Source organism: Pelophylax lessonae (genome assembly GCF_965119305.1).
Source record: "Pelophylax lessonae genome assembly, chromosome: 1".
Classification (NCBI taxonomy): domain Eukaryota; kingdom Metazoa; phylum Chordata; class Amphibia; order Anura; family Ranidae; genus Pelophylax; species Pelophylax lessonae.
Window position 1 is genome coordinate 521635630 of NC_138768.1, and position 17228 is coordinate 521652857.

General features: G+C 40.1%; 1 protein-coding gene across 1 annotated transcript in view; it reads left to right on the forward strand.

The window, feature by feature from the left end:
* Positions 1–961: 961 nt before the first annotated feature.
* The window catches only part of LOC309560504 (uncharacterized protein), a gene marked incomplete at its 5' end in the record, with an annotated part of 35064 nt that continues 18797 nt past the window's right edge, over positions 962–17228 (forward strand). The window contains 2 exons of the mRNA XM_082264135.1: positions 962–1997; positions 12194–12302. Of these exons, the coding sequence (XP_082120261.1) occupies positions 962–1997; positions 12194–12302 (1145 nt within the window). The remainder of the gene's footprint in view (positions 1998–12193; positions 12303–17228) is intronic.

Consider the following 17228-nt stretch of genomic DNA (forward strand, 5'->3'; position numbering starts at 1 on the left):
AGTTAGTAAACGCAATAACTTTTGCGCAAACCAATCAAAATACGCTTGTTGTGATTTTTTTACCAAACATATGTAGCAGAAAACAAATTGGCCAAAAATTTTTAAAAATTTTGATTTTTACATTTTTTTGGGGGGAATTTCATATAAAAAAATGTGAAAAATATTGTTATTTTTGCAAAATTGACGCTCTTTTTTTAATTATAGCGCATGATCAAAAAATAACACAGGTGATCAAATACCACCAAAAGAAAGCTCTATTTGTGGGAAAAAAAAGGACGTCAAATTTGTTTAGGTACAGCGTCGCAGGACCGCGCAATTGTCCATTAAAGTCACGCAGTGCCGAATTGCAAAATACCCCCTGGTCAGGAAAGGGGTAAAATCTTCCGAGGCTTAAGTGACCAACAGTAACAAGATAGGAAAACTTGAACAGAATTGAAGCGCTTTACCTCGTTTTGCAAATCCAAGAATGGAATTCTTTTTGTGTGTGTGTTATATGTGTACAGAGAAACCTGAAAGAGGTGAGAGACACACACACAAACAGATAGTATGCAAGGTTCAGTTTAAAAAGGGAGGTGTTATCAGTGGAGGAGGTGGAAAATGAATTCAGAGAGGACAGAACTTAGTCTCTTATTCAGTGAAAAGGCCGCTTATGATGTGAAAAAGATTCCCTACAGCTAACAAGAGCCACCATGATGAAGAGACTTCAGTGATTTGACACTCGAATTAGACCAGGAACCTCAAAAGTAATTCAAGAAATGCAGTGGATTTAGGACACCTTGCTACCTGGCCTGATGCAAACAGTGATTTAACCCTTATGAGCCAGTAAACTATTTATTCAAGCCAAGGGGAAGTAGCAAGATTGAAAATCCAACAACAGCTTGCAAATTCAAGTGTGTTCAAACCTGAAGCCAAATTTGAAAATTCTTAAATCTACAGTGTCTGTAGAAACCTGCTTAGAATAATGCCTCCTCTCTTCTTCATCCCTTTCCTTTTACTTCTGATGTCACGTGGAGCACAACCTGATGGCCCTAGAGGTTCCTGGCGTCGCAGATTTAGATGGGAAAGTAATGGACGAGTTTTCAGCCTCCAGAGCTCAGGTTCTGATCACAGAGCTGGTACTTTCTACATTTCGGAGATACATAACCCTGTTAAACCAAGGAGACCTGCAGGATCTCAAACAAGGAATTTCATCAGTAATGGTAAACCAAGTCATGCTGAAGAACAACTTAACCTCAGTCAAACTTCCACCCAAAGGAGTGATACTCCTTTGAGAATTTACACAAGCAATCAAGAACATATACTTTCTACACACAAAGCTAAAGGAATTCAGCAAGAGACAATGCAAAGAAATGATATCACACAAGTGTACCCTACAACAACTAAGGGTAAAAAACAGACTTCAGCTCAGTACATGGCAGTCACAGAAACAAGTACACAGAAAAATGAAGCAATGTACAGGGTATCTACGCAGAGCAGTGTAATGCAAACAGGTAAAGCTACTACACAGTCAGCATCCCAAAGAAGTTATGAAACGCCTGCAGAGCCTATCAAAATGACCCAAAGAATTCCTACAGGGGTTAGTGATGTTCTGCTAAGGAATGATGTGCCATTGCATAGTGCTATAACTCAGAAGAATGATGCTACACAGCAAAGGGCTGTCACCCAAAGGAATGACATTACACATCGGACCTCTGTCACTCCAAGGAGTAACATTACACAGTGGAGTCCTGTCAACATGAGGAATGAAGTATCAGAAAGGACTGGCATCACTCAAAATAGTAATGCAATTCAAAGGGCAATCACCACGCAAAGACAATTAAATTCTGTAAGCTCTAATGACAGGGAGACACCCTCAAATGCCCTTCCAATAGGCTCTCCTTCTGTGGCGCAGAGAATGGCTGGAGATGACCCACGAAACCCTTACAGACCTCGAAATGTTTTGACATCCAATTTAGCCCCTGCAGGTAGAAGACCAGGAGCAAGGCCCTATCAATATGGTAAGTTTATTTAGGGTTTATAGGGCCAGTTCACTAGGTTGTGAGTTTTTTGACGATTATCATTTTTTAAAATTCAAATGTACACATAAACAAATAGGTCACATACAAAATTATTGCATAGGTATGTAATTGTTGTTTTCTGCCTCAAATAGCTATATAAACTTGCAAAATGTTATTTCTCATGACTCAGTACTTTATTCTTACAATAAGTTAACTTTCCTCCCCCTCGAGGGGAAGGGCCCATTCACACTTGTGTATTGTGATAACGTGCACTAAAATGTGTACGTTATCGCAATGCATGGCAATGCACCTGCTCTGTGTGCGGTGCTTTGTGATGCCATTCAATGTATACAGTATGTCAGCCAATGCACCACAATGCAAAAGGAATGAGGAAGAGAGCGTGACATCACTGCACCACCTTTACATTTCATCCATATCAGAGAATGCTTTGCATTAAATTCAGAAAAGTATTCTCTAAATGGTGCCCATACCAGGAGGCTAAGTAGTGGTGTCTACTTTAGGGATTTTCAGCTTTCAGGGGCATCGACCAGGTATGGCATATGCATAGTTACTTTGGTTCAAGCTTTTTATACATGACTGCATTGGAGGGAGATCTGTAAGATTATGGGAGTTTACTGTCTATGACCCGGCTCAGTTTAGCTGAGGAGCATAAACTGTGGGATTGAGTGTGCTGTGAGAGCTGCCCATTAGGATAAGGAGTACATGACTGTGTGATCCTCATAATTTGGGATCCACATTATCCGGTAAGCGGCCATTCTCTTTTTAAAGCAGCAAATTCGAGCACTTCACCACTTTTATGGAGTTACTGCACATCAAGCACCTTTAGTTCACCTTATCTTTATATGGACATTTTATCTTTTAGTTTGTTTTGCCAGTGACATTTAATAATATCTATTTGATTTTTTTTTTTTTTTTTTACAGTTACATACAGTTTGCATTATTGCTATTTGCACATTTTCTTGCTTTTGTTGTACTTTTATGTTTTGACAGTCATTAATTCGCATTTATTTTAGGTCCATATTATGTGCATTTGCACAACTTTTTGTTACTTGACTTTTTGGTCCATATGTTATGTGTGGCATATTGGGTATGTAATATTATTACTTGCATAGTTGTCTGCACTTTTTGTACTTTTATACAATATTATTTACAATATTTTTATGGTTTTTGGATAATCCAGTGTCTGGATCATATAGGCTACAGCAGTCTAAACAATAATTTTTTTATCTGCTGAACTAAGCGCAGGAGTTCTTTTATTTTATGTATGTATATCCAAACCTGGAATTTCAATTTATAAAGCTAATACACCAGGATGAGGGCCTTTGTTGATGGTATCAATTTAACATCAGTTTGAGATGCTTCTGAAATCATTCAGAATTTATTGACTGGCCCGTTACTTTGTTCTGACCTGTATTTGACTTAATTCATTGGGGGTTTTGCATTTACATAGACTTGTAAAGGAATGTAAAACTAGTTTAAAACTAAATGCCTAGCAGACACGAGACAATCGACCAAAAAAAACTAGACATGTGCAGAACGGAAAAATTTGTTTAATTTTGTGTCAAATAGATTTTTTATGTTACTAATTTAGTTTTGTTGATTTGGTTCATAATTTGCTTAGTTTTATTTGGTTTCATCTGGTTTAATTTATTCATTTTCTAACTAATTCCACGTTTTTGTAACGATTCAAACTCGAATTGGTCGAAAAATTATAAACTGATTCAAATTCGGTGTGAATTCGGCCCAGCATACCCTGGCTGATGATGTCCAAGGGGATGGAATCACCTGATGACGTCCACGGAGGGTCCGCCCCTTAGTTATTTAAGAACTGTCATATGGCAGAGCTGGAAGATGGCGGGAGGCTTAGTTGGAACCAGAGGTGTTTTTTTTTTTTTTTTTGAGGGTCGGCGGTGGCAGTGGGTTTTGTGATTGATGATAGATCTTCACTGAATGTTTTTTCTTAAATATTATTATTGATTTTTTAATAGAGGAATTGTCAAAAACATGTGTTGTGTTTTTATTTTGTTTTGACACTTTCTGGATGAATTAGTAGGGGTACTATGTACCTCTACTCATTTACATAGGGGTGGGCCAGGATCTGGGGGCCCCCTTGTTAAAGGGGGCTTTCAGATTCCAAAAGCCCGACCAGCAGACCCCCACAACCACCAGCCAGGATTGTGGAGAAGAGGCCCTTGTCCCTATCAACATTGGGATAAGGTGCTTTTGGGGGGCCGAGCCCCCCCCCACCCCAAAGTACCCCCTCATGTTGAGGGAATGTGGCCTTGTATGGTTCAGAGGGGGGGCGCTCGCTTGCCCACCCCCTTTCCTGGCCTGCCGGGCTACATGCTCGGATAAGGGTCTGGTATGGATTGCGGCGGGACCCCATGCTGTTTTTTTCTGTATTTTTCTTTGCCGGCATGAGTCATCGGTTGTTAAAGTGTAACTCCAATTTTGTTGAGAAAAAAACATTCCCCTTTGGATGATCTATGTACATTGCAAATATTATAACAAACTTTGTTGCAGATTCCTACCTTTTGTTATTCTGAAGAAATCATTGCTTGTTTCTCTGTGTCTCTGTGCTGAGTGGGTCAAATGGGAGTGGTTTCATAATTATCAGTCAGCTGTGCAGCTGCAGAGAACTAATTAGGAAATTTACTGTGCCTGCATCCCTTTAGACATGTTCCTATTGGAATTATCATGATCAAATTATATTTTTGTTGCAGGGGATGCCTGAAATCTGACTTGTATCTTAGGGAGACTTTTGGGAAAATTGGTGAGCCAATTACACAGGCAGGAAATGATGCTTCTGGGGTGTGGTCAGTACACATTCTGTGTGCAGAACACCTCCAGGTAGCCATATTCGAATAGGTCGATCATTTTTCAACTGATCTGAAATCGAATTGTTCTGAAAATTCGGAATACGTTAGAACAAGTATCTACAAAACTAAATTAAACAATTTTCAAAGTAAATTTATTACTAAATATTTTGGAGATTGAATACATCCAAATCTCCGTATAACCAAAAATTTGTCTGGATTTATATTCGGGCCAAAACACATGTCTAAAAAATACCGCTTTTGGAGGGATTGTCTAATAATCTGATTTCGAGAGCCGATCGGGACAGTTCATACAAAACTGGACAAGCACGAAAACTTTTCTCATATGATTTTCATGTAGTCAGTATGGTATTTGTACGAAAAAAAATCATGTGACCAAGACCACGCATGCTCGGAAACAAAAAAGAAAAAACACTAAAATAGGCACTCTAAGTTAACCCTAATATCACCTGCAAAGGTTCAAGTGAGAAAAAATGGCTATATACGGTGTGAGTATATCGGTGGATATACAACTGGAAAAACTGAGCTAAAAGACCTGATTTAAACTCAACCACTAAAGAACTGCATAGAATATATATATATATATATATATATATATATATATATATATATATATATATATATATATATATATATCTATATCTATATATAGATATATATATATATATATATATATATATATATATATATATATATATCTATATCTATATATATATATATATATATATAGATATATATATATATATATATATATATCTATATATATAGATATAGATATAGATATGGATAACATTACTCACTGGACTATAATGAATTTATATTTAATTTAATTAATCAAAAATGTATAACAAGAATATACCAAAGAAAATGGATATGTGCAAATTGTATAATGCATTAAAATGCATTAAGACTCACATCATACACACCTAAAAACATGCATCCACCTCTCTCACTAAATATATATGTATAAGTGGACCCCTGTATACATCAATATATAATAAGTAAAATAATCTAAGAATCAAAACAATCAGAAATAATAATGGTAATGGTGATCCCATGTATGGTGGATAGATGGGACTCTGGAAACAAGGAGTTCAATGTTTGGCGAGGCAAAAAAGACGAAGACAAGCTAATAGCCGTTCAATGGTTGACTCTGGTTGACTCATATTATGAAAACTCCCATGGTGATTAGGGAGAAATCACTCGGAAACAAAAGAATACATTACAATACAAAATAGAGAAGGAAATGCCAGGGCCGAATCCTGTCAAAACCACATCCCAAAAAAGGTATGTCAAAGAGCAAAAATAGAAAGGAAAAATGGGACTTTAAAGGTGTTGAACTCCTCCGCCAGGTACTACTAAATCACAACTGTATATATAAAAATATTATTTTATTGAATACATAATAAAAACCTACAATCAATGGAGATATCACATATAAGAACAATACATAACATTGAATCACATTGGATAAATCAGATAACCCATCACACAGCCCCTCAAAAACAAAAAAGGGGGAACTTGGGGGTACCGGCTCAATAACCATCAGCCAGGAGAGCTGAATAGCCAAGGGAGGAGCTATTGGCTATTCAGCTCTTCTGGCTGATGGTTATTGGGGCGGTACCCCCAAGTTCCCCCTTTCTTGTTTTTGGGCAGATCACTTTGGTAAATACATACTTCCCTAACAGTAGCCAGCTGGCATTTTTACTACTTCTGACACCAATAATCCTTGAATTCCAAGAGGGTTCGCTAATTATGGGTGGGGATTTCAATTACGCGGCCGAGCCTATGTTGGATACGTCAATGGGAACGTCACATTTACCATACGCTCGGTTGAAAAAACTCAGCAGGGAGTTGTCCCTGCTTAATTTAATTGACCCCTGGAGAATTATGCATCCAGAGGAGAAAGACTATACGTATTTCTCCCCAATACATAATAGATATTCTAGGATTGATCGGATTTTGATTTCACAGACAGAGCTATCCAGAGTAGTGTCGTCTCAGATTGGATCTTTCTCCATGTCGGATCACTCGCCTATTCATATCACAATAAATTTTGAAGCAGGCCCAAAAAGGCCACCGACATGGAGATTGAATGAACTCTTAGTACAATCAGTGGACACAAAAACAGAGATTCAGACAGAATTAGAAAGGTATTTTCAGGAAAACACGAGTGAGCAAGCGACGCCATCGAGCATTTGGGAGGCACACAAGTGTGTCATCAGAGGAGTGATGATACGGTTGGGTACCAAACGCAAACGTGAAAAAGAGAGAGAGATTGCTGAGTTGTTGGCTCAGATAGAGATTTTGAGTTTAGTGCATAAAAAAACAGTAGCGAAGATACAACTGTCGCCCCTAACGAAGGCCAGGGAAAAACTCAATGAATTGCTATATGAGAAAGTTATGAGATCTTTAGTGGCACAAAAAAGACATTTCTATGAATATTCAGACAAACCGGGGGCGATGTTGGCCCGAGCCTTAAGGGGACCGCAGAAACGAACGGTAATCAACCATATACGCGTAAAGGGGGGACAAAAAATATCTGTAATAGCAGAAATTGCAGAGGAATTCAGCAGATTTTATCAAGGACTATATGACATCGCCTCCTCGGAGCCAGCCAGAGGGGGGGGGGGCTGGCTTCGATGAGACGATCAAATATATCAAAAATTCGGACATGCGGGCATTGGACCCGGACCAGGCGAGCGTGATGGAGGAGAGGATTTCAGAGGAAGAGCTTAAGTTGGCCTTTTCGCAAACAAAACCACACAAAGCCCCCGGCCCAGACGGTTTTTCTTTTCTATATTATAAGCAATTTTTTGAGATCCTAAAAGCTCCTCTATTAGCGCATTTGAATTATATTGGGGAGGGAGGAAGTATGCCAATAGATTCACTACGGGCGTACATCACCCTTATCCACAAAGAAGGGAAGGATGCAACGATATGTGGAAGCTACCGTCCAATCTCCTTGCTGAATTTGGATACCAAGTTATTCGCAAGGATGATTGCGAACCGGCTTCTTCCATACATACCGAGCCTAATCCATTATGATCAGGTGGGGTTTGTCCCTACAAGGGAGGCGAGGGACAACACCACCCGAGCAGTGGACCTAATATACAATGCGCAACGACGGAAAGTGCCAATGATGCTGTTGGCCGTAGACGCCGAGAAGGCTTTTGACAGGGTGGCCTGGAATTTTATCAGGGCCACCCTGACTCATATTGGTCTAGGAGAAAGAATGTTGACTTACATCATGGCATTGTATTCTAGGCCCTCAGCGGCGGTTAGGGTAAATGGGTGGAATTCTGACTTCTTTCAGATTAAAAACGGCACTCGCCAGGGATGCCCTCTGTCCCCATTGATTTTTATTCTTGCGCTAGAGCCCCTTTTATGGAATATACGTCAAAATGCGGAAATAGCGGGACCTAATGTGGCAAAGGGACAACACAAGGTGGCAGCGTATGCAGACGATCTGCTATTTTTTGTGACAGAGCCCGAAAAAACACTCCCACAAATACTAGACGCTATCAGTAAATATGGAGAGGTATCCTTTTTTAAAATAAACATATCTAAATCATCGGCATTAAACGTCTCCATACCTGCAGGAAAATATAAGAACTTGCGGCAATGTTTCCCTTTCCAGTGGAATAATCAATCAATAGAATACTTAGGAATACATATTACTTCAAATCCTTCGGATTTGTTTGAGGTAAATTTCTCCCCACTTCTGAAGACACTGAGGACTGATGTACAGAAATGGCAGACATTGGTATTGTCATGGTTCGGCCGATGTAGTGCTTTAAAAATGAATGTGTTGCCCCGACTTTTGTACGTTATACAAGCTGTGCCAATCACAATACCAATGGCTTTCTTTGTTCAGGTTAAAAGATTATTTCGAAATTTTATCTGGGCTAAAAAATCTCCCCGTATAGGGATGCAGATCTTAACCCTCCCGAAGGCAAAGGGAGGGGTGGGATTGCCTGACCTGTTACGGTACTATAGGGCAGCCCATCTTATGAGGGTGTATGATTGGCACTGTAACCAATCACACAAACAGTGGGCACACATGGAAAGAGAGATTATGAATTCTCCTACACCATTGGCCCCATGGACTCCCATTCTGAAAACAGATAAAATACTTTCCCACCCGACAATAGGGGCAACGCTACATATAGCAACAAAACTACAAAACCATCAAGCAGTAGCACCTTCGATCTCACCCTTGACGCCGCTGGTAGGAAATTCCTCTTTTATCCCTGGGAATACCAATGGGAAAATCATAGAGCTAGCCAAGGCAGGTAGAGCACGTCTGAGGGACGTATGGACTCAAAATGATCCACCAACTACTGAAGAGATAATGACATGGCCCGAAGGGAAGTTGGACATTTTTAGCGCATTCCAAATCAGACACTATTGTAAACAGTTACAAAATAGGGGGTATATCCCAAGGTCATTAACACCATTTGAGTCTTTATGTGAGGGTGGGGAGCGAATTCCGCATGTACTATCTTACATGTACTCGCTTTTAGGGGATACACAGGATTTACACCGCCCGAGTTTTGTGCAGAAATGGGAGAAAGATCTTGCTGTCTCTCTCAATCAACAACAAGTAAACAAAATCCTGAGACTCGCTCATAAAGCATCAATTGCCAGCAGATATCAGGAGATTAGTTATAAAGTATTAACCAGATGGTATAGGGTGCCGAGGATCCTGCACAAAATGGATCGAAAACACTCGGACAAATGTTGGCGATGCGGAGAAGTGGGGGGGACTTTGTTACACATATTTTGGTCATGCTCAGCAATTGGGGAGTTCTGGAACGAGGTGGCCCGAATAATTGAGAAATTAACAATAATTAAGGTAAGAGAAGATCCGGCATTGTGCCTACTACATTGTACGAGTAACTCTATTAAAAGATATAGAAATTCTATTTTGATACATTTATTGAACGCAGCGAAGGCTTGTATACCAGCTATGTGGGGACAGACACAGAGCCCAACAGTACGCTTGTGGCTCTCCAAAATAAGGGAGATTCAGAGGATGGAATCATTAACTGCAGCACGGTTAAGTATGGAAGAGCGACATAGGGTACGATGGCAACCCTGGACGCTGTTCACATGCTCAGAGGAATACTTACAGGCAGTAGGTTAGGGGGGCGGGCGCGGGGGGGGGAGAGGGAGGTGGGCTGGAGAGGGCGGGTGAGAGGTCATTTTTATTTTAATTTTAACTTTCTTAATTTTTTTTTTTTGTTTTTTTTTTTTTTATTTATTTATTTTTATTTTTTCTTCTTTCCTCCTTTCTCCCGCGATCTTCTGTCTTGCTATCTCTATACCTGGTGTGACAGTGGAGGAGGTAGCTCTGGGAGGTTTGACAATTAGGCGGGTTATCCGGAATATATGTTGTGTATGTCTTGTCTGGGATAGGGAGTTTTCTCCCCCCATCCCCTTTTATTTATTTTTTTTTTTTTCCTCTCCTCTCTTCCTCTCTCCCTTCGTCAAGGACGGGGGGAGAGGAAGGGGGAGGACTTTCTTCCTTGTGCCGAGGAGGAACGATTTCTTTGTCGGCGCTTGTGTTTTTTTTTTTTTTTTTTTGGGTAGTAGCTCACGGATGAGTTTGGATTTGTGCGGTCTGGTGACATGGGGGGTCAATTAATGTGTTTTGATGTGGGGTCCCACGAACTGAGTGAAATGTTCACAGTATATGACATGGGGGGGAGTAGGGAAGGGTTTCACCTCCCCTCCTCTTATGTTTTTGTTGTTTTTGTTTTTGTGTTACATTATGTTCCTATTCACTGTTGGGAGAGTACAAACCTCCTTCTGCCTGTCGGGCTGAAGGTCAAAGTGCACTAATGGAAACTGAAGAAGGTATTTTGATCCCTTCTTTTTTTTTTTTTTTCTTTCTTGGGCAGAAGGCCAGAGTGCACTAAGGGAATCACATGGTGTGCATCCTCTAAAGGAAGGGTTTTTTTTTTTTTTTTTTTTTTTTTTCTTTTCTTTTTTTTTTTATGTGTGTCTTGTTTATTTCTTGCTGGGATGGGGGGAGGCTGGGCGAAGTGGTGATGTAAATGTTATCGATGTATTGTAGATAAGTATGTAATGTATTTGAAAAACAATAAAATGTTGAGTTAAAAAAAAAAAAAAAGAATGGCGCTGTCTTGTCCTCCATACAGAGAGGCTTTTTGCTCTGTCTGCTTTGACCTCAGAGCTGCATGCAGGCAGCCCATAGAAGTGGATGCAGTGGCTACACAGGAGGAGTTGCATGTCAAAATTTGACGTGCGGGCAGGAGCGGGTGCAAGGATCCAAACACAGACACTGTGCTCTGAGGTGGATGCAGAAGTAGCAAAAAAGTGGCTCTGCACAGAGGATGGGACTCAGCACCTGTCTGAATGAGCCCTTATCATGAAGGCAATACTAAAGGTAAAGTAAGTCTATTTATGTCACTTAATTTGTGTTCAGCAACTTTCATAAGAAAAGGACATACCACTTTTCTGAGGGATCAATGAGAAACAGATCAACCAGCTCTGCTATAGTGGTTCTGTTACTATCATATAATAGTGGACTCATAGGGGGTTGATTTACTAAAAGCAAATGCGCTGTTTACTTTGCAAGGGAAGTTACCATTTGCATTGGATTTTTTCCTAGAACTTAGTGAATGAGGTGAATCTCTGCTCACATGCACCATCCAATCATGTGTAAATAACAAAATGCTGTTTTTTATTTTTCCTTGCACACAATTCCAGAAGTTCTAGTCTGATATTTTTTGTGCTAGGCACAGAGTTTTCTGTTTATTAATGTGTTGTGCCTAGTGCAAAACCATATGAGAATAGAACTTGTTCCTGCAGACTATTTTAATAAAGGAAGAATATTATTTTACATCTCGGTGTGCAATATTCCTGTTGCTGGTGCAATTGTTTACTTGGAACTGAGCCAAGCCAAGCCCGCATCTGAGATATGATCTTGGAGCAGAGACTACAAGCCAGGCCTTCTCGTTCACTTTAGTGCCTGACCTCACAAATGGGCTTCTGGAAGAATGGTCAACCATTCCCATAGACACACTCCTAAACCTCGTGGACAGCCTTCCCAGAAGAGTTGAAGCTGTTATAGCTGCAAAGGGTGGGTCAACTCAATATTGAATCCTACTGACTAAGACTGGAATGCCATTAAAGTTCATCTGCGTGTAAAGGCAGACGTCCCAATACTTTTGGTAATATAGTGTATGTGCGAGATATTACTACTCCTATGTCAGTCAGTTCTCTGTGTTATACTGGTTTTGCTTCTAATATATCTGATTTGTTACGATTCAGTAGTGGTCTATTTTTCATGTTAGCTTTAATTTGCAGGTCTTCCTGATTTGGTTCCTGATGCTCTATTTATCCAGAGTGCTACCTATATACAGAGAGTACCCATGTACAGCCTTCGGTGTGCAGCAGAAGAAAACTGCTTGGCAAGGTAAGAGAAAATGAGGCACATGTAGGCACAAATTAAAGCAGATGTTTGATACTGATGAATGCAAACTTGATACTACTTGGACAGCTACTTTTCAAGTATGATGCAACAACATTTTGATATGCGTACAGTATATAGTACTTAATCCTTCAGGCCTTGGGTACCCTGTTCCTGTGCCTATCATTCTGCGAATAGCACCACACACACCTGACTGAGCGGGGAATTTTCACTACAGTATATACCACCCAGTGGCTCAAGGAGCATAGAAAGCAGGAATGACACAGCAACTGGTTAAATAATAGCAAATAGCATATTGCAACAAGGTAAACAAAAGAAGAAATATACTGTAATCAATCAGTGATAAGAGAGTTATACTGTAATGGTTAAAAAGTAGGAGAAATATAGCAATAAAAATAAGCAATAGCAGTAATATTCAGAGGAAACAATAATTGTTGTCCTGGACAACCCTAACTAGGGGAATATATATATATATATATAATATAATATAAAAAAAAATATATATATATATATATATATATATTTATAATATAAATACATTTTTTTAATTTTTTTTATTTCTTTCTTTTTTTTTTTTTTTATACATAAATATCAGTCAGCAGCAGTATGCAACCCTGTTTCTTCTGCTGCCCAGCTCATTGGGGCCCAACCATTGTGGTGGAGCTCTGAAGCACTCTGTCCCAATGCAGGTTTTGCCAGTGGCCTTTTTAACACTCTATATCAGTAAGGGATCTTTTTCTACTCACTGGCAAAGCATACCCCAGTCAGTGTCCTCAGCGTCCAGCTCCTCAATTAAGCTGCTCCACCAGCATTCAGGTGGTCCTCCAATACTCCAGCGTTGTTGCCACTGTGTCCCTCTTTCATGCAGGTGAAGTGGTCCACTCCTAACCTCAATCTCTCTGCAAATCATCCCCTCTTCCTCTACTCAGCCTGAGAAAACATACAAAGGTCCAACTTCTCCTTAGTGTCTCTGGGTGTCGAAGTTGAAGAACAAAACTGTAGTACAGGCTAAGTCTCTTTGGGTACTACACACCCTTAGCCCCCCCCCCCCCCCGTGTGAAAGGGGCCTAAGTTTCTCTGTGCCCTCAGGAGCGCCAGTTCTTCCCCTAAGCCAAGTAAATACACAGCAATAGTTATGGGTACATGAAGGGCTGTAATGTTTTTTAGAGTGTGAGCCACCTCCTCCCAGAAAAGCTGTATTAGCAGGCATTTCCAAAACATATGTTCAAAATCTGCTTGGGAATGCTGGCAACGCCAACAATTCGCCGAATCAAAAGCATAGATCCTGGCAAGTCTGGATGGAGTATAATAAAGAATTTTGTATTGAATAAGGCAGTCCCTGGATGACACTAAGTATTTGAAGGGGCAGTCCCACATATCATCCCAGTCATCACCTTAGAAATTGGGTACCACTGATATCCACCACTCCCTGCACTTTTCAATGGGTTTTGGTCTGACCGTAAACAATTCTTTGTATACCACAGATAGAATGTCTGCAAAATCTTTGGCTAACTCATCAAACAGTATCATCTTGAGGACATTGCTCTAGACAGCCAACTAGTGACCATCATGCTCAAACACATTCAATGAGTTACATTAACAACTGGAAAGGTATCAGCAAAGCCTTCATTATGTAATAAAACTGCCTGTTGAGATGGAGTGAGTAATGACCAGAGCTTGGCAAGAGCTGCAAACCTGACAATTTCCTCAATAAATACACTACTGAAGTCTCAAGGGAAAATAATTTTTGGCCATTTTGCCATCTTATAAATGCAGCACTGCCAGACACCACTCTTGATCCAGCACTGTTCCTGCCAGAAGCCCTGTTCTGCTCTCTCTACTGCATTCACAGGCTTGGCTGAGATCAGTGGGAGCTATAGGCTCCTGTTGCTGTCAGTCAAATATGGTGAGGAGGGATCAGGAGGTGGGGCCAAGTAGTGCTGTGTGTGTCACGCATAGACTGGCTCTAGATCGAACCTGAACCTCCCATAGCAGCTCCCATAGCAGCCAGCTTGCCATGGCACTTAGAAGGGAGGAGGAGCCCACAGAGCTGGCGGGAGACCCCAGAAGGGGAAGTTCATGGTTGCTCTGTGCAAAATCATTGCACAGAGCAGGTAAATAGAAAATGGTTATTTTATTTAAAAAATGTAACTTCGCAATCACTTTAATTATAAATTAAAATTATTACCTTGTGTGTAGACACAATCACAAATATGTCAATTTTGCACACAAGAAGAAGCAGTTAACTATAGTCCAATGGCAATGAAATGTACTCCTATAAAGAGATCATAGAGAAAGGAAAAAAACTAGATGATCTTGATCTGACTATCAGAGCTTGAACCAGTGCCTGTTGTTGTTTAGCAGGCTCTCCCAATTGGTCTTACAAGACATACTGTCCCTGGCTAAAGCTGGAACTCCAGGTACTGGCAAAAGTCTGATGAACCCTGTATAGTAGGGTTGTCTTTGCTGAGATAACCCTTTGTAGCAGTGTTACTTCACAGGACTTTATAGACCCTTCTTTTGATAAGCCAAAACCAACATGCGCCCCTTTGAATAACTTCAGACCAGGCTCATAACAGTTAATGTAACTTTACTGAAGAAACGCGGCAAAACAGTTTAATATGAATAATGTCCTTTACCTAATCCTAACTAGAATAGTGTAGTGTCCCAGGCATATCAATGGCATATCAATATTAGGTGAAAGTCCATACCTGCATTGTCCATGGCTTGGATGTCTTTTTCGAAAACCACGGTTTCTTCAGCAGCGCCAACGATTATGCTCACAGGTGATGCTAAAACTCACTTGACCCACCGGAATTTGGAACTTCTTGGACCTCAGCCATCTCCTTTTTTATAGCACAGGTGGGCTGGCAAAAGCCAAGAAACTGAGCTAGGAACATTTAACCCTTTCCCCAACAGGCCTTACTTGGATTTGTTCCATATGAGTTATTGAATAATTTCAATGAAATTGATCATATAAGTGTAATTGTTTATGTGCACTTGCGCTACATTATTTATACTAAAACAAACCAATTATTAGCTTTCATTTGGACAGCTGGTAATTGCCAGGGAAGGGATGGGGGATGGGAGAAAAAGGAGCAGGAGGAGAGATGCTGGATACTGGAGATGCATCCAAAAAGCATTGTTATAGTTTTCAGGATGTATCTCTAATGTTCTAAACTCTGAAGTGGGTAAATATCTTTATCTTTAGCTCTTTATATGCAAAAGAAAACTGTGGATCAGATGTACAAAATGAGAATATTAACACAACCTCAAATAAACCATGGCTCAAAATTGATATTGTCCAGACACAAAAAGATGAAGTACATTGTTAAAGCTTTAATATGTTAGCAAAATAACACTTGGGATAGGAAGCCCGTCCATCCTTTTGTAAAATGACTGGCGGCAAGAACCCTGTGGTTCATGCCACGCGCAAGTCCCACAGCCTGCCTTCCGGTGCAATCTGTCACCTGCCGTGTCCACCAGACATGGCCGGTAACAGATCACTGTACTGGCCCGATGCCTATACCATGTAATCACTGTGGCAAATCACTGCAGATCGCATGACAACTGTACAGTACACAATGAAATGCTTTGATTCATGTCTTTCATTGTGTACTATTGTGATGGGCTCTGTGACTGGTCACAGTGATCACATGGTACACACAGGGCAAATCACAGCTCATCTGTACCATAAGATTAGCTGTGGCCAATCACAGCTAATCACAACACTGGTAACACTGCACTGCTCTGGTCACTGTATGTAAAAAAAAAAAAAATGTAAAAAAAGGAAAAGAAATAATAAAAAAGAAAAAAAATTAAAAGAAATTATACATTTTTTTTTTACATACTGTCACCAGTAGGGATGATCGAACGGTTCGGGTCGACCATCGGTTCGACCCGAACATTGACTGTTCGAAATTTGGCCGAATTCCGAACTTTTTGCGGAAAAAGTTCGGAATTCGGCAACCAGAACCAACCAAAATGCAATGGGACAGGAACTGGGCTTTAAAAGCCTGTGATTGGAGCAGAAACATCAGTAAAAGCCAATTGAGGGGGCAGGAGGATGCTAGGAATGTGATTGGAGTGACTAGGGGGTCCAGAGGCCAATCAGTAGTGAATACGCCCCCCAGTATATAACATAGCCCCGCCAAATCTCTAGCACTGTAATACAGGGGCTGTGGAAGAGAGTGGAAGCATTTCTGTTACTCCTGCTGCAAAAGTGTCATTTAGCAATTATTAGTGTGAGGAAAGGGATATCTAGTGTAGTTAGGGTACTATAAACCACTATAGTTAGATTTAATAATCTAGTCATACTTGGCGATTCGGCACTGCGTTATTTTAACGGACAATTGCGTGGTCGTGTGACACTTTACCCAAATTAAATTTATGTCCTTTTTTCCCCCCACAAATAGAGCTTTATTTTGGTGGTATTTGATCACCTGTGGGATTTTTAATTTTTGAAAAAAAGAGCGACAATTTTGAAAAAAAAAAACAATATTTTTCACATTCTGATATATAACATTCCCCACAAAAATTTACAAATCAAAATTTTTTAACATTTTAGGCCAATTTGTTTTCTGCTACATATTTTTTGGTAAAGAAAAATCACAATAAGCGTATTTTGATTGGTTTTACTAACTACGGAAAAGATCTGTCATTTTTATTTTATTTATTTTTTTTACTAGTAATAGCGGCGAGCTGCGATTTTTTTGCGGGACTGCGACATTGCAGCGGACAGATCGGACCCCTAACTGACATTTTTAACACTTTTGGGGGGACCAGTGAGATTACGACAGTAATCAGTGCTATAAATATGCACTGTTACTGTAATAATGACACTGGCAGGGAAGAAGGCTTTGTTTACACAAGTGGGCGGATTTCCTCACTCTTTCCCCGACGATTGGGGAA